The 23,345-nt window shown below is 40.7% G+C and overlaps 1 protein-coding gene across 5 annotated transcripts in view; it reads right to left on the minus strand.

The window, feature by feature from the left end:
* Positions 1 to 23,345, minus strand: part of DGKI (diacylglycerol kinase, iota) — a 228,070-nt gene that overhangs the window by 31,804 nt on the left and 172,921 nt on the right. For all 5 annotated transcript variants that reach the window (XM_014937443.1, XM_014937447.1, XM_014937446.1 and 2 more), the window contains one exon: positions 6,318 to 6,343. In XM_014937443.1, coding sequence (XP_014792929.1) covers positions 6,318 to 6,343 — 26 coding nt within the window. The remainder of the gene's footprint in view (positions 1 to 6,317; positions 6,344 to 23,345) is intronic.

The following is a 23,345-nucleotide window of genomic DNA, read 5'->3' on the forward strand; positions in this document are numbered from 1 at the left end:
AGCAAGGGTTGACTGTAAAGAAAAAGTACTTCCTTTGTAAATGGTCTAAAACCCCAAGGAACAGTTGCAGATAAACTAAGTACCATCTGGTAGACATCTTCACTTTTTTTCTTTCCTTTTCCCTTCCACCATTTTTATTTTTAAAACAAGACAGGAACAATTAACGTCATTTTCAGGAGTGATGTGGTGGAGGAAAATGTCTCTGATCAAACTAGAACACAAGTCAGGGAAGACTTTGGCTGACTAATGCAGTCACTTTATCAGTAGGGCGGTATCACTTTGGCAGGAAGAGAATTCTAGGTAAAATAATTAAGCAATGATTTATTTTTTATTTAAAAATAAAAAGGCCACACTGTTCCCCCTCTTCCCTGACTTGACAATCACAGGCACTCCCTACCACACTCCCTGGCTGCAGTGCCTTTGCCTGGCAATATTTAAGTAACTCTTCCTTAGCAATGTAGGACCTCACAATAGGATTAAATAATCTGAAAGTCAGTTAAAGCATTTATTTGCTGGCCAGAGTCTTTAACGGATGGAGTGAATTGTTTTCTTGTTTTGCTTTAGCAGGTTGCCACTCTTATCTAATCATGAGCAGCCTCCATCAGAAACAAAAAACAGGACCAAAATAGGTTGGCAAGGTTACCCAGGGCTTCTGATTGAAAATAGGTGCCCTGATTCAGGCAACACATTCTTTACTCCTACTTCCTTCCAAGGGGAAAAGGAATAATGGCAGTGACCATCTGGAAAGAAACGTATCCCAGTTTTCCTCTATTACTCATTCAGATGTCCACATCTGCCAGACCTCTTCATCCCCGCTGCCTGCTGACCCCTCAAGCCTGCTTAGATGTGACGAGAGGTGGGTTGTAGACACCTTTAAAGGTTTTGGGCAGAGAGAACCCTCCCTCAGCCCTAGAGATGTGCTTTGACAGAACACTTTCTCTTGTTATGGGTACTACAGCTCTGCATCGATACCAGCCTCTGCTGAGCTGATAAGTAAATGAACAAACTAGGAGCAGATCTCCAAGCAACTGTTGGCTCAGATGGGCACAGACATACTTTCAAAACACTATCCAGGTTTTTCTTCCCAAAATAGCTAATTAACCAAAATAAATACCTGCAGTCAGGAGCCCCCTCACTGTACTGTCTTTGATTTGTTCAGCAAAAGCATTCCAAGACATCTCAATTTGTTGCTAGGTAAATGGGTGCAACATCACCCTGAAGAATATAGCTTCTCAGCTGGAACTGCATAAAACCATCACTCTCTTTTTTAAAGAAATGTGGTGTACAAAACAGAGGTGCCTTTTTTTTTTTTTAAATAAATAATAATCTACGAGCCTTGAGAAGTTTGGGTTCATCTGTAGATTCCTGATCATCCTTTCATTCAGGATGAAAGGATGCCGAAAAAACTCTTGAGGAGAACACCTATTTGCAGACAGCAAGATTAGTGAGCAGTGGCTCCAGAAAGAAGAAAGGGATTTAAGGAAGTGTGAAGTCCATGTTCCCACAGGCTGCCAGGGACAACAGGAAATCCCATGCGTTGGAGGTCCCAGGAAGTGTTCTCAGCTCTTATGCCCTCTTTTGGGGATCCCATGGCTATCTTCCTCTTCGCATGGGTTCAGACCTCCTCTCTTTAATGGAGCAGACAGCACTGGAGCAAATACCATAATGCACAGAACATTTTGCCTACAAGGCAGAAGCAGATACTGCCCAGCAAAACATTTTGCTGTATGGCTGCTGTACTACAAAGCAAGCGCTCCCACTGCCTTCCACAAACACATTAAATTACTCCCTTCCTTATAATTCATACAGCAGCTCTCTCCATCCAGAGAGATATCTAGAAACAAAATTACACCTTCTTGCCCCAAGCTTTCAGTTGAACCTGGGCCAAGCAATCCCTGTGGAAAAATATTCTAATAGAGGCTAATTTGAAGGTCACTATTCAAACACACTTCACTCCTAGTGCACTCCTGGCACTGCAAAAATCCCTCCTAAGGATAGGATATCCAGACTGAATGACTGTAAGTATTGTCATGGAACCACCATTTGCCAGAATCTGAAAGATCCTTGAGCATCATCAGTCATCTTTTCAAGCAGAAATATCATCCTTCATCTTCACCCTTTGTATCATATCATGACATTGTAATAACCGTCTCCAAAATTTCTCTTTTGAATATATTTGCTTCTTGTCTTAATTCATCAGTTTTCCCCTATTCCCTCATGAATTTGGAATCTATTGCAGGAAAAAAAAAAAAAAAAAAAGAAAACAAACAACAGGGTTTAATCACGGAATCACGGAATTGTCAGAGTTGGAAGGGACCTCTAGAGATCATCTGGTCCAACTCCCCTGCTAAAGCAGGAATGCCTAGAGCACATTACTCAGGACTGCATCCAGGCGGGTCACAGAAATCACAGCAAAGCTTTCTAGAAATTATTCTAATGCAGAAAAAAACCCCATGTCTGCTAGAAGCAAATAAGGCCAAAAGCCCAGTTTCATGGGTCTATAGAGAAACAAGAAGAGCAAGAGAGAAGAGATACAAATATTTGGAACTTCCTGTCTCCAGGTCAGAATGAAACTTGGATGCATAAGCACTGGGGTTGACTGCTACTTGAGAGGTGTTAATATAGCCACTTAAAACTTTGAGTAGTTCCATCAAAGGCAAGGTTCCTCTGTTTGAAGTTAGGCAAACAAATATTGAGCTGCATCAGCTCCAAGTTGCCATTAGATAAAAACATGCCAATGTCCATGTCCACACACCACTCAAGATTTTGCAGGTACTTTTTTTTTTCCAGAAGACTGAAATGGAAATGGAACTCACGGTATTCCTTTAAGAGCATTTACCCCAGTTGCTCAGGTGATGATGAAGAACAGCCTACTCAGTTACACAGGGTAACCCAAACATGGAAAATATAACCCAGATGAAGCTAGAACAAAATTAATGTAAAATATAAGAATATTATTCAATGCATTAGCATAGGAAGATTTGTAGCCAGATTTCTGCAGGCCAGCTGTGAATAAGAGTGGGCAGGGCATGATCTAGCACACATACCATCTACAGTGCAGTACTGAAAGGTGCTAGATGAAGGACGAGTTTTGGTAAACCTCAGCCATTCACCCAATGATAATCAGGGAATGGCTATGTGCTGGCCAGGCAACACATTAGAAGCCTGTATTCCAATCACAAAACCATACCTGATGTAGAAACAATAGATAGGATTTCTTTCAATTACCTCCAAACAGCTTCACGCCTCCTGAGCATAAGACCAGAATTTTTATAGAGTGAAAATACAGCAGGTGGTACCATTTGCTAGCAGGGGTCCTCTCTGTCCTCTCCCTCATGACATACACTAGATCTTCTGTGGACCTGCCACTTGCCCATTATTGATCTCAGCTAGTCACAGCACCCAAGGAAGGACCACTGTCCTCCAAGGCTCCATGGCACATAACTGCACCAGAGCCCACCTGACTGCCCTTCCATTCCATTCTTCACAGCCATCACTCTAATCCTCTGTCTAAACTTTTATGCTTTGGTATTTACTTAGGTTGTTCCATTTTGTCACTCATTTAGGGAATTTAGGGGTCAGGTTTTTTTTCTGCTCTTTTTGTGATTTTATTTTTTTTTTAATTAAAAAAAGAAAAGGAGAGAAAAGGAAAGAAGATGATGGATTTCACTCTTTAGTTATGTATTTCCTAACTACCTGCACCAAGAAGAAAGACACTACCCTTCTAGAATCTTTAAGAGGTTTGGTTTTTTCCATTTGAAGTATGGGATTTTCTAGCAGTACTGTTGCCTTTTCTGTGCCAATTAAAATGGCTCTGTTTTATAACTGATAAAGGTGCCTTTAACTCGTGTCCACAACAAGGAGCATTGTGTGCTGTTACAATTGTTCAGTAGATGCCCGGTCCCAGACAGATGGTGCTTTATCCTCACCCTCTCCTCAAGGCAGCATAATGCATTGTCTTGTCAGGGATTAATGGAAGTGCCACTCACACTAGATGCTAATTCTGGTAGCAACTCTGTTGCTACACTGCAGATGCTACAGCTACTGCTTGCAACTAGTGCTGGAAGCAGGCAGTCCACACTGAGGAGAAGCAGGACATTCAGAAAGCCAAGTGAGGAGCACAATGCAAGAACTTATGCAGAATGCAACCTCGTGGTCAAGGGGAAAGAGATATTTGAAAAGGGAGATAAGCATGATGGAAAGAAAGAAAGACAGAGAAAGAGTAGAATTTAAAAATGAGGACTGAAGATCAGAGAAGATAAAGCAAATATCGGGAACAAAAATAAGAAAAGCACCTTTTCTCAGTAATGGCCAAGACACCACGTCATCAGAAAATCAGCACTAGAAAGGTGTCCCATAATAGGGAAGAGTAGCTGAAATACAGCACATGGAGCAATGTCAGGGAAGGTATGTTCTTCTACAATTGGATCTTGCCTACTATGCACCCCAAAGCATTAGTGTCTCATAAAACTACATATAAATGTTTATCACCTTGAATAGGCACACAGTTGAGTACTGACTATTAATGAAAATAAGACTCTCAACACTGACTCCTGGATACCCACTTCAAGAAAAAAATACCCGGAGAGGTCTGCACAAACACCATAAAAGACGTACAATTCAGAGATAAGTTTTCAGCTCTGTCCTGGATCCTCCCTTTTTGTTTTTGTTTGGATAAGAGATTTCAGGTCCAAGACTAATTTTAGATGCTTCCACATAAGCATAAAGCGGGCTGAGAAGTACCTAGGCTCAAAACAGCTTGTGCTGCAGCACTTTTGTCATGTTTTCTTTCTAGTACTGTAGTCGTTTACCGTGGTCTGTATGCTGCATAGTGGGAGAGAGAAATCAAATTTCTTCTGAGGGGTGGAGAAATGGAGTATACTGTTAACTTCTCACAAGTCTCCAGTACTTTACATTAAGAAGCTTTGGTCATGGTAAAAAGCAGATGAGCCACTAAACAAGAAAACTGCCTCTGGCTCACAAAGTCAAGGGTCTGTAAATCACAGGAATTTGATAGGGTACACCAGGAAATTCAACTGTGTACTTCTACCATTCTCATGCTCTTATTTGTCAGGGGAACCACTGCAATCGGACACTAGGAATGGACTAGATGGGCCAGATATATATTTAGTCTGACATGTTTGTCTGCTTTTGTGGCTTGCTGTATAACTTTCTTTACTAAGAAATGACACATCAAGGAGATGGAAGAGAATTTATTAATGATAATATGTTTGACAGCCACAATACTGACTAAAAAGATATTGGCTGGAGCCAAGGACAATGGAGGTTGATACCTAACTTGTCACTCCACACTCCAAGCACACATACTTCAGTGACATACCTTCAGGCCCAGACCTCCTTACATCTCCATTTGCAACAGTCCTAACTATTCCCCATCTGGATCCTTCTTGAATAATACTTATTGTATTGTCCAGAAATGTTGTTGATTGTGTAACTGCTTACAAATTGAATGCTATAAGAAAATAGATATTTTTTTTTCTTTTGTGGTCCAAAATTATATTCTAGATTCAGAGCTACACGATGAACTTCCCCTCTCGGTTACAATCTTTTTTTTTTTTTTTTTTTTAATCTATTCTTCATGGAACTCTGCCAGTACCAGCTTATTTGCAATGTGCCTCTGGATTTCAGTACCAATGCAACCATACTTTAATGTGCTCTAGAGGATATTTATGCCACCTCGCTCTAAGCACCTATGTAGGTCATGTTTATTAACCAGTTAGTTACTGCAAACTCCATCTTTAGTCTATAGGTAAAGACCAGATCCTTCAGACTCTTTCAGAGCAAGCATATTACCATAACCTGCAACTCTTCCTACTCAAGCCATGACATTTTTATATCTAGAAGCTCTTAGCAGCACTAAATTCCACACCATGCTGCCAAACTGATTTTAGTGTTTACCCAAAATAACTTCGGTTCAAGCTTTTAAGCACAATCCACTCTCCTCTGCTCAAAGGTGCTGTCCTGTAAGAGTCATAAGAAACCTGCTCATCTTCACGAAAAACATATATCGCCCTTTAAGCCTACATATAATTTTTCATATGTGAAGCCCTATGCAGTTCTGTGAATAAATTGCAAAGACTTGCAATAAATTGTTTTCTGGAGCAAGATTCATTTTACAAGTAACACGGGCTTAACTTCTGTCAGCTGCAACTAAATGAACTAAGTGAACAAGCACTTGGTGTCTAGGAGTGAACAAAGTTTGAGTAATATCAAAATCATTTTTCTTCACCACAACTGCCTTAAAACACAGCTTACGGCTAGTCTTTAGTCTCATTTATCTATAAAAGACATCTTACCTTGATCTTCTGAAGAGACCGGTGACCTGGAATAAAACAACAAAGTCCAATCAATCTTTGGTATGGAAAGGTCACAAATAAGGTTCAACGTCACTGTGGGGAATAGCGTATGGAGGAATTGGAAGGATTTATTCTTGGGCTAACTTAGAAGGGAAGGCTGGAAGGCATCTGAACAAGAAAAAGGCAGAGACAGAGAGCAGGTTCTGCAGACCAGAGTACCCATATGGAATCATGTCCATAAGGCAGCTGGCAGATGCACTGTTAAGCGCTTGTGCCAAGAGTTTCTGTAGGTACTTGGCAAAGAACTTATCTACTACTGTTACTGTTGGAAATAGCTGACGTTACTGTTCAGAAAGTACCAAATCCATCAGAGTTTATTGAAGGGATCATAATTAAGAACGGCCCAGGAGGAAACCTCACAGCTAGGGGAGGCTGAGGAAATTATAGCTTCAGAGGAATTTGCAGCCTTTAAGGTGGCCATTTTTCTTACCAGGAGTCAATGTGGTGGAGAACATAAAAGCAACATAAACAGACAGGAAAAAAAAAAAAGGAAAAAACATCTGGACAGATGTATGTACAGTAAAAAGCTATGTAACAGCAACAACACAAGAGTTACAGGATATCCTAAAAAATGGCTTAAGTCTCTGATAATACTCCAAGAGAGTGAGTGGTTATAAAATATGAGGAACCTCTCAGTGCCTCTGCTGATGAACAGAAGGTCCCCACTGAATTCCAGAGATCTATGACACAGCTCCCATCACTCAGGATCACTCTTCTCATCATTTTGGTCAGGACCCACAACAAAAGAACATAAGGAGGTGTAAAGTATTGCCCCTCCATTTCCCCCTTTGCTGCAGTAGCTTAGCGTAGCAAAACTGGGTTTAACTGTACAGCCAAATCTGGAACACGCCTCAGTTATTTAGACTAGATTGACGGCACAGAGTGGATTGGACCATTGCCTCAGCATTTCCCCAACAAAGATTTTTCAACTGCATATATAACCTTCTTCCCAGGTAACAAGGAGTTTGTTCCTGCAGTGAATGGGACAAGTCACACTTCCTTTCCAAGATATATCAAATTTTGCACCAAGGTACAAAAAATAACAAATTACTAAAGATTTAAAAATGTTAGTGTTGCCAGAAAACAGATCAAAGCTGACATAAGAAAAGCAGACACAGAGGGGTGAAGGGAAAAGAAGGAACAAAGAGGGAATGAGTACATGTATATTTAACTGAGTCAGCAGGGGTTGGGGGCTTCAGGAGGGGGAAAGAAGTGCTAGAAACCCTGGATTTAGAGGAATAAAGGAGCTGAGGAAGAAGTCATGATTTCATTCCATAACAGGGGTTTGAAAATGAAGGTTGCGGAATTATAGGACATCAGGAGCATATATGCAAACATGTAGATGCAAACAGGAAAAATAGAGAGAAAAGAAGGAAACTTTGCTAATGAGGTATGCAAATTTTTATTTTTAAAAAAGAGAGAGATTTGCAAAGAAAGAGAGGAAAGAGTTACAGCACAGCTGGAGCAATGGTCACTGTGAAAGGAAAAAATGTGATTGCCTAATTAAGATTCTGACTGTGCAATAAGCCAATGCATCTGTATGGATCAGAATTAATTAATCCTCTACTCCCATTAAATCCTCTGATTGCTGCTGAACATCCTAGGCATGTATTCTGTTCTGCTGCCAACCAGGCCAGCTCTGCCCTTGTGCTTCATCCATGTCCATGAAAATATAGTAGGAATGCAGGTAACCTAGAGGATTATAGTGGGCATCACTAGGACTCTTTCCCACCGCTTTGACCAGTTACTAGTTAGGCCTTCCTCCATGACCCCCAGCAGCAACCCTTCTGAAGGTCAGAATTCAACACACAGTGATTCCTACAAGGTTAAACAGTGCAGAATGGGCCATATCAAGAGGTGCAAATTTTTAGGTACTTAAAAATATTTTTACATGCAAGGAGTCATGCCAGGTTCCTTAGCTCATGTATCCTGACTCTCCATCCATTGATAATGCAGTATCCCACAGGTCCAGTAGAATTTATCCCTTTGTTTTTTTTTCTTAATTGCAGTTTCATCACCTTTCAGATCTTTCTTTGAAACAATAAAATAAACCATACAGATAGATTATCCTATAATTTGGCTCCTCTTTATACCTGGTAAAACAGAGGTCATTAGTTCCTTAAAGCATCAACTATAAGAGAGACACTATTACAATACCATCACCTTCTTGATTAAAACGTAGAAGGGAGGAATGAAAAACATGTTTGCGTATATTTACTTTGTCCAAAATTAGTATGTATTTTTCAAAACACTACTCCCATGTACCTTTGTTGCCTTGTAGCATGCCTTGAACACAGCAGTTGAACAGTAAGAAATCTAACAGTACTACTGTTACTACCAGCAGTGCTTTCATTTGAAAGGCTTCATCAAACATCTTTTGGAACCGTCTAGCCTGGTATCCTGAGAAAATAAGGTTTATGCAATCACAGCATCTTGATGCATACATATGCACCTCTTTGCCTCACCCTAATAAAGTTTGAGCTTACTGGCTCATTTCACCCATCATTAGCAGACAGTTCCTACTTTCACAAGGAAAAGGAATAACATAAGCTCAAACTTTGTGACAGGACTGCAAAGCCACAAAGAGAGGTTTTTAATATCTCAGCCACAGGAAAGCCCGCAATGAGAGCTTCCACCATTGGAGATACCAAAGGTTGAACCACAATAAACTAGGCTTCCTTTGTTTCACTACTGATATAAAGTATTTTGGCAAAGAAAGGAGAGGACTTTCAACATTATCCTATAATTTCAGGCCATATGTTTTAGCAAGGATTTTCCAAACCATTCAAGCACTGGCCTAACTACACCAAGGGGAGTCTTGCTTGTAAGTATAATGTAAGGAAGTGAGGCTGCTGGAAAGTCCACACTAACAGTGTTGGGAATTTTATGCATTGTCTGGTCTACCCCATGCTCATGACAGGCTCTAAGGGAGGAAAGAAAGAAAGTCTAATGACCTGCTCTAAACCACATACACTCACTCCAGAGCCACAGGGGACTTTCCTGACAGCAAAAAGATCCAGTGGATGCTCATATTTCCGGTCACACATCTTTCTCTCAGGTCTGTAAGAAGTGTGAGAGATATATTGTGGCAGCACCGGTCACCAGACAAGTGGCCTGAGAAGGAAGGATTCTCAGCTGCTAGCATCCACACAGTAACCACCTATCTAGTGCCTGTCAGCTGCCCTCGGAGTGTGATTCTAGCTGTGTGTTTGACTGTCATAAAGAAGCAAGTTATCATTCCCACAACCTCTATGCCTTAATAAAAATAGAGGCAAGTCAGAGATAGTTCAGAAGAACTAACATGCTGTCAAGATGCTGGTCCCACCGGGGTCAAAATACTTCACCAAATGAAATCTTGAAGAGCTTTAAATTTGGTTAAACAAAACAAAATAAATCAAACCCTGATAACCTTCAGAAAAAGGTTTGAGCACTGCAATATCCTGTTCTTGGCCATTTCAGAATGGAATCATTTGTTTTTCATAGTAACTGTTACTTGTTTCTTGCCTTATCTTGGTGTAAAATTGTAGAAAGAAGGGCTTCCCACCACCTTCCAAGAAAGTAAAGACAGGCCAGATTGTCTGTGACTGGCTGCATTTCCAGAATTGTAAGATTGAATTAGCTCGTCTACCAACAATGCTCTTTTCCCATGCATAAGTGTGAAAGGGAAGACCAATTTTAAGTATTTTCACCAAAGGCATTAATCTGACTTTTCCCCTGCCCTGGTCTAACAGATACTTCATGAAGAGCTATTGCTGTAGTGACCAGTTAAAGGGAAGACAAATATTGCTATGACAATAAGGAAGGGGATCAGAAGGGAGGAGGAGGGAAAGTATGTTACCCACTTTCATTTGCTTTCAATGGTATTTGTACCCCTCCTTTTGCTGTAGGTCCTGCAGTAGGGTTCTCCTCTTGCAGAGCATCAAGGCCTACTCAGAGGAGATATATCAGCTCTGTGAGCCTCAGTCTGCAAGGGGAAGTTGCACATTGACTGTTCCACCACCCCCTACACAAGCAGGGCACTGCCTTTTGTGCTTAACACAAAATGCACAAGGATCTCCCAGTAAATGAAGTACACATATTTAGAAATGCATAAAACAGTCCAAATAATAATGTAAAAAGCCCTTACTCGTACATTCACTAGATGTTTCCAGCAAACTGGAAGACTTATGACACTGAAGGCATGAGACATGCCCATCTAAAACAAGCACCGTGTCTCAGAGTTAATGGCCTGATCCAAAACTCACTGGAATTTTTCCACTCACTCTTACAGGCTTTGGATCAATTGCTGGCAAAAATCTAATCCCCAGTATAGCCAAGACAGCCTTCAATATTCTACAAGCCTTCCCCAAACAGCCAAACACTCACAGCTGTTTCCAAGTGCACTCTCCAATGAGCAAGCACTAGATTTATTCAGTACTGGAAGGGTGGAAGAAGGAATATTCATTTCTGAGTAGGGAAGGACAGGGGCTGTCACAATTTTGAGCTGAGTCAACGGAGGCTTAGGAACTTAGAGAAACACAGCCAGCCTCCAGCAGATGAATTCTAACAAAATTTCAGCAAATGGGTACATTATTCATGAAGACAAAAGCCTCCAGAGAAGCAAACCCAGAGCTGATGTAAAGCAGCTATTTTAATCAATAAACCTGTGGCAGAAACCATCTGCACCAGGCCTATTTAAAACCAGCGATTTACAATTTAAAGGCCAAATGATAATCTGCGTGCAGCAATTCTGCTGGTTTTTATGACCATTCCCATTTTTCCCTGCTTAAGCAATGTATTTCTGCAAACTTTCTAATTCACTCTGACAATAGCTGCCTGTGATGAGGAGAGGGAAAGAGCTTTCAGATTAAACCCATTCTTTCTCATTTTGTGTGTACATCTCTTCCGAACTGAAAGTGGCATCCCTATTGGGATTTATTGTAATTGAAGAATTTTATTTTAAAAATACTTTGTGCTAAAAAAGGTGAGGAAACCCCCCCATTCAGCAGTCTGTGTCAGCACCTCTGGAACTGGCGAGTCCCCTGCAGTCCCAGCTGCAGACAGTGCCTCATATCTTACTGGCAGAAAGACAGAACTGCTTGCTTTCCTGGTCCCTCAGCATCTCCTATTTGGAGGCGCCCAATAGAGTTAAAGAGAACGCTCAGGCACAGGCATCACCATTTTCTGCCATGGCACTTGAAAAATAAAAGCCTAAGAATTACTGAGATCATCCTCACACTTTAGGGTCAAAGTGATGACCCTAAACATGGCCAATTCAGTGATCTTGACAGGCTAGAGAAGTGGGCTACCAGCAACCTAGCAAGTTCAACAAAGGCAAATGTAAAGTCTGCACCTCAGGAGGAATAAACCCATGCAACAAGGCAGGCTGGGGACCTAACAACTAGTAAACAGCTTTGAAGAAAGTTGCACGAGTTCAACATCAGTCAGCAGAGTTCCCTGCAACAGCAAAGGCCAATGACATACTGGGTTTTATTCGCAAGAGCACAGTCTTAAGGTACATCAAAGTGATTTTTTACCCTCTACTCAGTATTTGTGAGAGCTGAGAACAAGACAGACACTGACAAACTGGACTGAGTTACACAAAAGGCCATGGAGACGGTGAAGATATATGAAGAGAGGCTGAGGGAGCTGGGTTCATTCAAGTAAGAAGTAAGAGTAGAAGTGAGTAAGAAGAGAAGGTTCAGGGAAAATCTTATCACTGCCTTCAGCTACCTAATGGGAAGGTACAAAGAAGACAGAACTAGAGTCTGCTTGAAGAAAGAGGAGAAGCAGCAACAGTCACAACTTGGGATGTGAGAAATTCAGATTGGGTATTCGAAAGACTTTTTCACTGTGTGGATGACCAAACAGGGGAAGAGATTGTACAGAGAGATTAGTGAATCTCCAGCTTTGCAGAAATTCAGATCTCATCTGGAGAAACCTCTGAACAACTTGATCTAACTGGACCTATTTTGAACAGAGGTTTGGATTAGATGACCTTCAGAGGTCCTTCCCAACCTAAACTTTTCTGCAATTCTATGAGTCTCTCTACAAAGCTTTCTGCTTTTACTATCCCAGATTTCCTGTCATTCTTTCCCCTCAAATATTTCCTATAGACAATGGCCATACTGTCTCACACGTGGGAAATTGCTGACCAGCAATGCTCCTTGAATCTAAAAAATTCCATTCAAGTCATTTATTATTTTGCAGGAATCTATTCGGACATGTCCTGTTAATCTCTAACAACAACCTGGAGAACTTATTTTTTTCTCATTCTACTAAAAGCAAAGTTTGTTACTTTTTCTACCATGTCTATAACTTCCTTCTGCAGCATCAGTCTCTACCTGCACGTAAACCAACGCCTCAGGCTGTTCACAAGCCATCCAACATACAGGAATGTAGCTTGGGGCTTCTTAGGAAAACAAGGACAGCTCAGATGTAATCCTTGCTGTGTCTCAGGCACGTCTGTGTCCCTTACCCTGTTCCATATATTTTCTCATTACTGTCTAACTTTTTATATCTTACCATTTCTCTGTCCACTGTAGAATGCTTTGAATGAAAGCTTGGAACACCACAATGCAGCTATACCTGAAGTTGTACTGACACCCAGAGGAGTTGCCTGGGAATGGCTGCTTAGCAAGGGAATAAAAGATTTTATTGCAAAAACAAGTGTAAATCCAAACATGCTTAACTTTGATTTTTAAAAAAAAGGAAGAGAGAGAGATCTTCTAGCGCGATCACCTTGAGAAAGACAGCTCTACACGACCTAAGAAACCTGCCTGGTTGTTTCCTTGAAGAAGAAGGTGTTTCCAAATGACTAGCAGGATCACTGTAGCGATGCTGTTTGTTGGGCATTTTTTTTAATACCTGGCCTCTCTTTCTCTTATCACCACATGACACCAAAGTCTCTCTGGGGAATGTGACATGCATTTTGAAAAGGGCATGACCCAAGCTTATTTGGAATACTGTTTTTCCATTTCCAGATTTGAATTAAATCTTCAAAATCTTCACTGACATACTTGTCAATTTCTTGACGAATTGGGAGGGCCAAAGGGAAAGGAAAGGCAGTAGCTGATGTTCCTCTAACTGTAAAAGAAAGCGAGATCTAGCCCTACCATGTAATACTTTGGTGGAACAACAGACTGGATGTCAAAGCACTGGATGCTGCTTGGAACAGCTCTTTTATTAAAAAGACCTGGGACAGGAACTAAAGGGGCTGGGTGTACACACTGCCATAACAGCCTACATGAAAAGTAAAAAGAGTTGTTAGGCACAATTGCGTAAAAAATCATCTGACCTTTTCCTCAACAACGGATCTGTGTACTTCTACTTTTTCCAGAAAAAGGTTAAAACAGAGATCATTTTGCTATGACTTCAACTTAACTCAGAGAAAGGAATTATTTTGGTAACTGCAAAGCCATGACAGCCACACTGCTAGCACCTCAGGTATACTCTGATTCAGAAGTCATATCCCCTACTTGGGCCTCAGGCTAGATGGAGATGAAGTACACCAGCTGCTTGGTATCTCCAGACACCACTCAAATAGTCATAGGCCACTTTGGGTTTCTAAAAAATTTAGAAGCTACCCTAAGTGGTGTGTTTGTTACCACAAAGCAAACCAGTGACTCCTGATAAAAGCCTTCAGTGGTTTTGGGAGAAGAGAGACTGAAACACAGGAATCCCTCCGAAACAGATTCTTGCAACTACATTCATAAATATGTGGCCTGATTTTTACAAGTGCTAAGCACTAAGCAACCTTCACTTGCCTGCTATCTTTAAAAAAAAAAAAAAAACAACACAAACATTGCAGTTAATGTGCCTAACACACAGGTCATAGGCAGAGCAGAATTGCTGAGCCCTTTACACTCCTGCTATAGAATAATTAATCGAGAGTAAAACTTGAAATGGGAGTTTCAGATATGGTTTTGTGCTGCACTTTTAGACACCTGGCACAGAAACAAGAATTTAGGAGTCAGGGTTACACTGGCTCCAGGCCACCTCTGGCTCTCTGATTTCAGCTCTTGGCGTAATTTCGCCAGGTCCATCTGTCCCTGCTTGCCCATGGGCATCAACACTGCCAAGAACTTCAGGAAAGCTATGTGGTTACAGCCCCACTCCTCATGTACTTCCCTCCCGTGCACGCACCTCTGTGCCAGAACTGCTAAACACTCGCTCAGTCTCAGCTACCGAGGCAGAGCTGTGGGGTTTAGTGCTCCTTTCCCAGCACAGAGGAGCAGCAGACAAGCAGGGACAACTTTTTTCTCCCCATTTGAGGGGACCAGGACACACGTCTTAGACATGAAAGGTCAAGGGCAGCTCCATGCAGAGCAGCCCTGTCAAGATGCACAACCTGGGGAACAGGCACACTCTCCCTTAGCAGTTCCCAGGTGAACCAGAGAATCTGTCCCTAACCAAAGCACAATAAACCCAGCCCATGTTCAAAGTGCTTTCTGTTTCAAGCAACATGATCCAGAAGAAATAAACCTCTTTCAGGCACCCCTCCACCAAGCAAAACCAGCTCACAGATATATTTTTAAAGCAGCTCTAACGAAAAACCTCAACGCCACTTTTTGTTCAAGGAGTTAAGTGAAGGCTTATGTCAAAATATTGCTCCCAGCCTTATCCAAACACGCTGAACTTTGTGGGTCTGAAATACTAAATTGCAAACCTCAAAAGATGGCCTATTTTCATAGACCTATGCTTTCCCTTTAGCTTTTTGTTGCATGTTATTTTGACATTTTCCAGTTTCCGGCCACAGTTGAAATCCGAACATGCAGGTGTCTGAAGAAAGACAGAAAGTTAGCAAAGGTTTGACTTTTTTGGAGTTTTACACTGTCAACTCAGGCAAAGTAGTACTTCTGTGTGATAGTCTAGAGCAGTTATTTTACCAAACTACATTTATATTCTCTTTGCAAGCCTGTTAAACCAGAACTTAAGAATACGTATATCAATAAATACAGTCTGAATGCATATTATGAGATGTCCTAGTGTGAAAGCTTGGACACACTGTGCATTCCAATGTGTGCATTACATATGTACAGGACCATGTTTCATACCCGTGCCCTGAAGCGTATTAGCCTTGGCTTTAATAAGACAGCCTGGTACTGAGTGAGAGCACATTAAGAACCAGTCTCCTCTCTGAGCAGATGGCAGCTCCTTATGGCAGGGACAGAGCACATGGACACAGACTTGCTCTGCCTGTGCAATGCTCAGAAAACGAGGACCAGGATGGGTTGTTTTTTCTGTCTTACTTCAACTCTTACAAACAAGTAAGAAGTACACAAAAATGCAGACATACATATTACCTAAAACTACAAGCTTCACTTCTTTTTTAACCTTTAGTGCACTGGAAGCCTGCTGTGCTGGAGGATGTTCACCCTATAACAGTGCTTAAAGTGAGCCCAGAAGAATACAGACTGTCAATCATCCTATATCACACTAATAAACACAGCTAGGCACTCTTCCAGTGCCTTTAATGTCAGAGTGCCGTGGGTCTGCTATTTCCACTCCATAAAGCTACAGAGAGGAATATTCACATTCTACAGCGGCATCGTCAGCTCCACTCTCTACCAGGTGCAGTTACCACATGCCTGATGCTTGCAGGAAAACGGTAGGCCCTAAAGATGAAATTACCAAATGTCATTTTCTTTTACCCAGCCAAATGGAAAAGAAGGGTACAAGAAGTGACTCTCTTGATATGTTCCCCTGTCCTCGTTGCTACAGAGCTGCTTTACTTCTCAGTGTAGATTCTCCTTCTCAATCCAGGGGCTAAAGTAAGAAAGCAAAGGTGGAAGTAAAGGTGGAAAGAAGGAAAGAGTTGTAGCAAGAAGAAAAAAAAATAAAGAACTCTATTTCTTCTTCCTTAGGTATCAGCCAGAGAGAGGAAAGCAGACTTATAGCTGTTATGGTAAACAACTTAAAGAAAAGCAAGGCACTCAGCTGTCTGTATTCTGCCAACATCAATTTCATCTTTCAAACACACTCCAACAAAAAAATCTTACATTCCACTTGGAAAACTCTTTTTCATCCCCTTATCTACTGGAATTATTTGGAAAGCATTTTCAAGCTAGGGGGTTAGTTGACTTTTTCAACATCGAGGTAGGTAGATCCCTTTGTAAAGCACACAGGTATCCTGTTGCTTGAAATCACCCCAAGAAGAGGAGAGCTGGACTGCTTGCATTTCCCTTTTGGGAAGCGGGATGCCAGTCAAGAAGCAAGATCTCTCTGAAGAAGCCAATTTGTAGTCTCATGGTGTGTGGGAGTGTTTTGCATGTCACTGTCTGCCAAAATAATTTGTCAGCAGGGTGAATTTCCTCAGCCGTGCATCAGGTGTTGAGATGCTCCAGAAATCATTAAGAGCCCTCCCTTTGAGGGCTCAGGGGCAGGTGGGTGGGAAAAGAGGAAGCTAAAATCCCACCCAATTCACTCCAGGGAGCTACATTCTGAATAATAAAATTACTTGGTAATAAGTACTGATGAGAAAAAAATACATCTTACGGGATGTACTCTATTTCTGCCACATATTGAAGGGGCAGAAACACAAATCCACCTCATCAGATGTGCCTACTGTTGTTAAAACCCCTTAGTAATTCAGCACCTCAGCAGCAAAGGCTGGAGACTTAATTCTGGAAGAAAACAAACACTATTTGCACTGCACACACATACACAAATAAGGCCATACACATGCAAATCTAACCCAAATTCTGATTTCTTCTTTTTCTAATTACAGTTAACAAGAGCAGAAGCAAAAGACAATGTCTTAAAGTTCAATATTACTGGGAAAGAGATTGCCAAAAGTATGTGTAAGTAGGAAATACTAATGACTGTTGCAGAAATTTTAAGAAGTAAAACCCATGATTTTTCTACACCCCAGTTCTCTGTAGAGAAGACCAGACTTTGGCAGTAGTGACATAAAAATCCTACTAATTAACAGGGGAAGAGATGATTAAATAAGGTTTTCCATGTATTCAACCACTTCAAAGCAACACCAGAAGTTCCTGAAAGTCCATGTTTAACGGTTTCCAGAACCATCTGATTCTCGCTGTTTGCAAAGATCCCTCAGGTCTGGTGCATGCAATTACTGTAGAGCCATGGCTTCTCCTCTGACATAGCACAGACTGTATGTGCTAACACTTTCCTTAGTCCTGCTTCCGTATCTTCAGAGATCAGAGGAAAATGCCAGGACCTTCCCACGTCCAGAACCGTGCCTGAGATGGTACCAACACTGCTGAAGTGACTCAAATCCTCTTGAATCCTGAGTTGAGAATGTCTGGTTTTGTTTTCACTTCACCTACACAGTCTATAAGGGGTACACTTAAAAACATCTCTCATGTGGGCCAGTCTTTGAAAAGATATTTTGGTGCCTCTCCATACCCTGTGCTTTGAGGGTGTGGAGAGGGTTTTCCTCTCTAAACTGTGTTCCTTTTTTCTGCAGTTGGGTCAAGGTGTATCTACTAATCAGACATGTCCAGGAGTCCCTTCTCCTGTCTATGACAGGGATGAACATCACTAGAATTAGAGACATTGCTTGGTGAAAGTGGACATCGGTTAAGTGCCAATGCGGGAGAGGCTTAAAGCTAACTTGTGAACTAACGTTGTCCAGGTAAAAGTTTCATGACAAATCATTCAACAAAATCTTATATATTCTGTATCTACAGCTAGATTTGAGGTTTCTGTATAAACAACTCCAGAAGGAAAAAGAAAACTTCTAGAAAAATTGTAAAAGCTGGACACTTAAATTAGCTTCCAGATAGTAACAGATAGCAGCAGCAGTAGCTGTCCTTAAAAAAGAACTTTTGAAATCCCACAGGCTGTAAAGCAGCACAGGGCACTAAACAAGATTTTTCTTTGCTGTCAATCTGGAAAGAGTACGAATTTCACTGGGAAGTATTTCTGTCTGCAGTGCTGCAGTCTCCAGATTGTTCTTATATTCAATGATTGTACCACAAAATAAAAATAACCATCCTGGTTTTGAGTATCTTTGTACTGAACTGATTATACAGAGAAAATAAGAGACTAAAACTATTTCTGGAAGGGTTTGACTTTAAAAACATAGGCATCTCACAAAGAAAAGATAGTCTTTTTTGTCAGCCAAATTCCACCATTTTAAAGAGTATTGCTACTGTTTGTCAGGCTGAATTTTTTTCTATGGATGGCAAGAAAGGAAGCTTCAAGACAAATTATTCAAACAAAGCCAAAATTCTGCTAGATTTTCATTGTTACATTGTAAGTTTTTAAGGGAATGGGAAAGGGCAGAAAAATATCTTTTCAGAACTGCAGGCACGTATCTTCAAGGTAGAATTCCAAAGGAAACCAATAATTATTCCCTTTTTTCCCACTAAAAAAAAATCTCAAAAAGCAATCAAAACAGCTAAAATCTTGAAGTGTATGGAGAAAATTAATATTCACAACAGGACCAAAAAGTATATGAAATTCATTATTTACCATGTCTGGGCACTCCCATGTAAAAAAAAATAATAATAGGTGCCCTTTTTTGTCAAGGAATTCTCCAGAAATGGCGGTAGGGGAAGATATACAGCAGCAACTGAAGAAAAGATTTCCTAATGGTGGGTAAGTTTTAACTTCCGTCTGGAATGTGCACAAGATTTTAAGTATTGTGGTTGCATCACACTGACAATAGTGAGAGCTTTCAGAACATAGGACCAGAACCCACACTGAGATGCATCACTTTTTCCCACTCAGTCTTACTCAGGAATCTTGCTTTCCCTCAAAACAATTTCTTACCCAATTGCTATATTCTTATATTCTGTTTTATTTTATTTGCTTTCGTCAAAGTACTTCCCTATTTAGCTTATGTTTGTCTTTCCCAGAACCATTCTCAGTTCTCTTTACATTACTTTTCCTCTTCTTTCAGTTCTTGTCTTTCCTTTCACTAATGCCTCCTCCTTTTTAATTTCACTTTCCTAGCAAGAGGTGGAAAATTGCTTTAGCCAAAACTTTCTCATGCTCCATTTTAAGGCCCTACAAGTTATTTGTAAAAGCACCTAAGACAACAGAAGAGAAAGAAAAGGGAGAGTTAAGCATAAGAAGATGCTGCATTTTCTTATGCTTTAATTCTATTTTAAGGACTACACAGGATTGTACAGTCAAGGTGAAATGGTGATTTATGGCTTCACTCAAATGGGATTTGTTTGAAAGCAATCAGTATTTGTGGAGCCTCATTTGGGATTTTAAACAATGGAAAGTAATTTGTACAGGTGTGCGAATAGCTGGTTAAAACATACTCACTTCACTCTTGTGGCTTAATCTTAATAAATGCAGCTTGAACTAAATCTGAACCAGAAAACTGATTCAGACTTTGCTATCCAAACACACCAGGGCAGACTACTCTGCCTATTTAAGAGCTGACACTGAGTTTTCCGATGCACAAGTATTGGGGAAACACTTGAATTTTTCAAGTCTTCATCAAACTTTGAAATTTTAAAGGGTCACTATCATTAGGGAGCTCCTGCCTACCATGTTCAAATCTTGAGTGACCTCATTATATTTTCCTGATTTTCACCAGATGAGCATTCCTTCTCCTTTCTACATGCAAACTTGCATCCCTGATGCCGTTCTCACCTTGTACCACACAAAGATTTCTCTTTAAAAATAAAACCCAAACCACCTGGTAACATCTGTACTGTCACACTGACATCCTGGGCAATGATCTGATTCTTGTGGCTGAGCTGAAACAGTTGGCATTCGGCCTTTTTCTTCTTCCCTCTCAGGAACTAGGTTATTATTGCCTCATACAGCAGAGCCTTGGTAGTATTACTAGCTAATTAATGTCTATTTAGTGTAAAGGGCTGCAGCCACGTTCCAGCCCCCACAGGCATTTTGTCTTCCTCTCCCTGACAGGACCAGATGGCACTCAGGCCAACCTTCACCCACCCTTCACAAGCCATGCACACAATTCAGACAATGCATCTAGCAGCTTTGGAAACACATTGCCACCCACAGCTGGACAGATGCTAGAAGAGTGGTTGTTACTATCCCAGACAATGGGAAAATTAATGACTTCAATTAAAAGATGTAGCTTGAACCTCTACCAAGGTAGAGTCACCTTTTAATTTTTGTATGCTGTTGTGGTTTTCATTTTATTTTATTTTCCAGCTCTCATCACATAACAGGGCAACAAACACATAACCAGGAAGAGAAATATATGGCCAACAATGAATGCTTGCAGCAGGCTGTGAGGGGATGGTCAACCCCATCTCTGTGCTATTTGATCATAGGATAAATCAGGATGACGGACCCATTCGTGTTCAAAGGAAGAGTCCAATTATATGTTTCAGTGAAGTGAGCCCAGAATACTTAGCTTTTTTCAAGATCAAGCACCAGTAGTTCTAGTAATTGTCTCCCCGTTGTTTTCTGTATGTGCCTTTCACACTAATTTGATGTTCCTATTAAGCTATGATCTGCCCCAGCTCCTGGTTACTGCATCAAGATGCTGTTTTATGTCCTGCCCAGTCCACACGTCAGTCACACATCAAAGAGCCATCAGAAAGGGAGCAAAACATGAAATACCATTAATCAAAAGCCATCTGAAAATTAACTAACACGACGGTCACTTAATTAAAAACAAAAGCATAAATATTCTCTCAGAAAGACTCCTGCCTCAAAACCATTTCGGTCAAATTATTCTTCACCCCAACAGCTTATGATCACAAGCAACACCAAACATCATAATTATTTTTAGATCACATATTCTCTTCTCTACTTTCATCTGCTGAAGTAATTTAGGGGATCTCTCTATTTTAGCTACACTCCTCACTTCTCAGAAATAATTACTTCGTCTTGAAGAGGTTATACATATATGTATATCTTATATGCATATGTATACACACACACACGTAAGTATGTCTAGCTATACCAGAGACACTCTAAGCAGCCTGCAGCCATACAATAACTGTCATTTAATCTGCTCCTAATGTGTGAGGAGGGTCACTCTCAACCCCTGTTTTAGAGAGAAGTGACTATTGAGAAAACAGCTCCAGTGGGTCAACTAATGACACTTTCTCTTACAGCAAGTGCCCCGTCACTTGCCCTAGGGACAGGCTGTAGAATATTGCTCTTTGAGCTGCAAATACTGTATGGTATTTCGGACTAGATGTAAAACACAGATGGAAACTGATGACTCTTAAAAGATCCACGAGAACTCCACCTACAGGAGGAACTGCTCCTCTATGCTCTGCCATATTCCTTTTGGGCAATTTTGCTAAAATAATTTCACAAGTTTTATTTGAAAAATAATTTCTGAAGGGACAAACCTCTGTAAAAAACCTGTAAGTTACTTTAGCTGCCAAAATATAATAGTCCATTTTCTTTAAATTGCTAGGTTAGGAAGATTTGTTTAATTTAGCTGCCAAAATATAATAGTCCATTTTCTTTAAATTGCTAGGTTAGGAAGATTTGTTTAATTTAGCTGCCAAAATATAATAGTCCATTTTCTTTAAATTGCTAGGTTAGGAAGATTTGTTTAATTTAGCTGCCAAAATATAATAGTCCATTTTCTTTAAATTGCTAGGTTAGGAAGATTTGTTTAATTTAGCTGCCAAAATATAATAGTCCATTTTCTTTAAATTGCTAGGTTAGGAAGATTTGTTTAATTTAGCTGCCAAAATATAATAGTCCATTTTCTTTAAATTGCTAGGTTAGGAAGATTTGTTTAATTTAGCTGCCAAAATATAATAGTCCATTTTCTTTAAATTGCTAGGTTAGGAAGATTTGTAGGTTGCAAAGTCAAGCACCCAGAAGCTTGGAAATGCCAGAGCTCATATCATCTAAACATCATACTCCAGCCCTGTTGCACTCAAGCAACCTTTAACCACATTGCTACCTGCTACTTTCTTCTGCTGGACTCTTGCCCCAGTATTTAAATAGAGACCTGCTTGATATTCTTTTGTATTTTGTATATGCAGTGCACAGCTTCAAGATTTATTCATTCCACACTAGCAAAACTGTGTACAGAATGTAAAATGATTAATTTTCTCCTAAGCATCTCTGACAGAATCTCCCCATAGTATCCAAGTTTTCTGTGACCATAAAATTTACCCTCACTGTGCTCCTCTAAGGTGAGGTTGTAATATTATCTGTATTCTGCAGCTGAGCAAATGAGTTAGAAGGAAGGCAGGCACAAATTTTTCATTAATTTTTGTAATACAACCTGAGGCACGCAGAAAGACTATTTTTCAGTTTGCAGCCCTTCACTGTTTTTGTTTTTCAGAGTCTCCTTGTAATGGCCTCCCAGGAACCCATCCTACTTCACAGTGGACACGCATAGAATGAGGAGCCTGTTGTTACTGGCTTTTTGTGAAAAGTTTGTTTTAAATCTGCATCATTCAGAAACTCTGTCAGGGAAATTGAAGGGAGAAGCCAGTCCTTCAGAGCATCACTCAAATGCCTTAACTGCAATAATACCTTGCTTTCTCCACCGCAACCCCCTGCCTCATTTACTATACACCTTCCAGCTTGGCAGCAAATGAGGCAGTGTCCAAACATACTTCAGAGCTTGCCCACTAATATCATGAATAATTTGCATCAGCCCAGAACTCCAGATTCCGGGGACAAACAATCGCAGACCCTTTCCCCCATGCCCCTAACATCCCTGACTTCCCTCTGACTTATCTGCACCCCACATCTTCCTCCCTCTCAATCTTTCATTCTCATTTCCCAGACATCTACATGTCCCCTGCGCTCATAATTGCCAGCTCCCATCCCCTAACCCTGCTTCCCAAGTTCCTGCGAACATTCCCTTTTTTCTTCTTCTCCTTTGGCTCTTGCAACTTCTTTACCTTATTCTTCCATACTCCTTTTCTGATCCATCTCCATGTGACCAGGACTGCTACCTCCCTTTTCTCCTTGCTACTGGAGATGAACTAGTGAGCAGTGCAGTCCCCCACTTCCTTCAGCCCGGGGCAGGCCTGCAACCAGGATTAATTCAAGAGGAACGTAACTCCTCTGTGAGCATGTGTAGACAGAAACTTT

Source organism: Calidris pugnax, unplaced genomic scaffold (assembly GCF_001431845.1).
Source record: "Calidris pugnax isolate Ruff unplaced genomic scaffold, ASM143184v1 scaffold1, whole genome shotgun sequence".
NCBI classification, from domain to species: domain Eukaryota; kingdom Metazoa; phylum Chordata; class Aves; order Charadriiformes; family Scolopacidae; genus Calidris; species Calidris pugnax.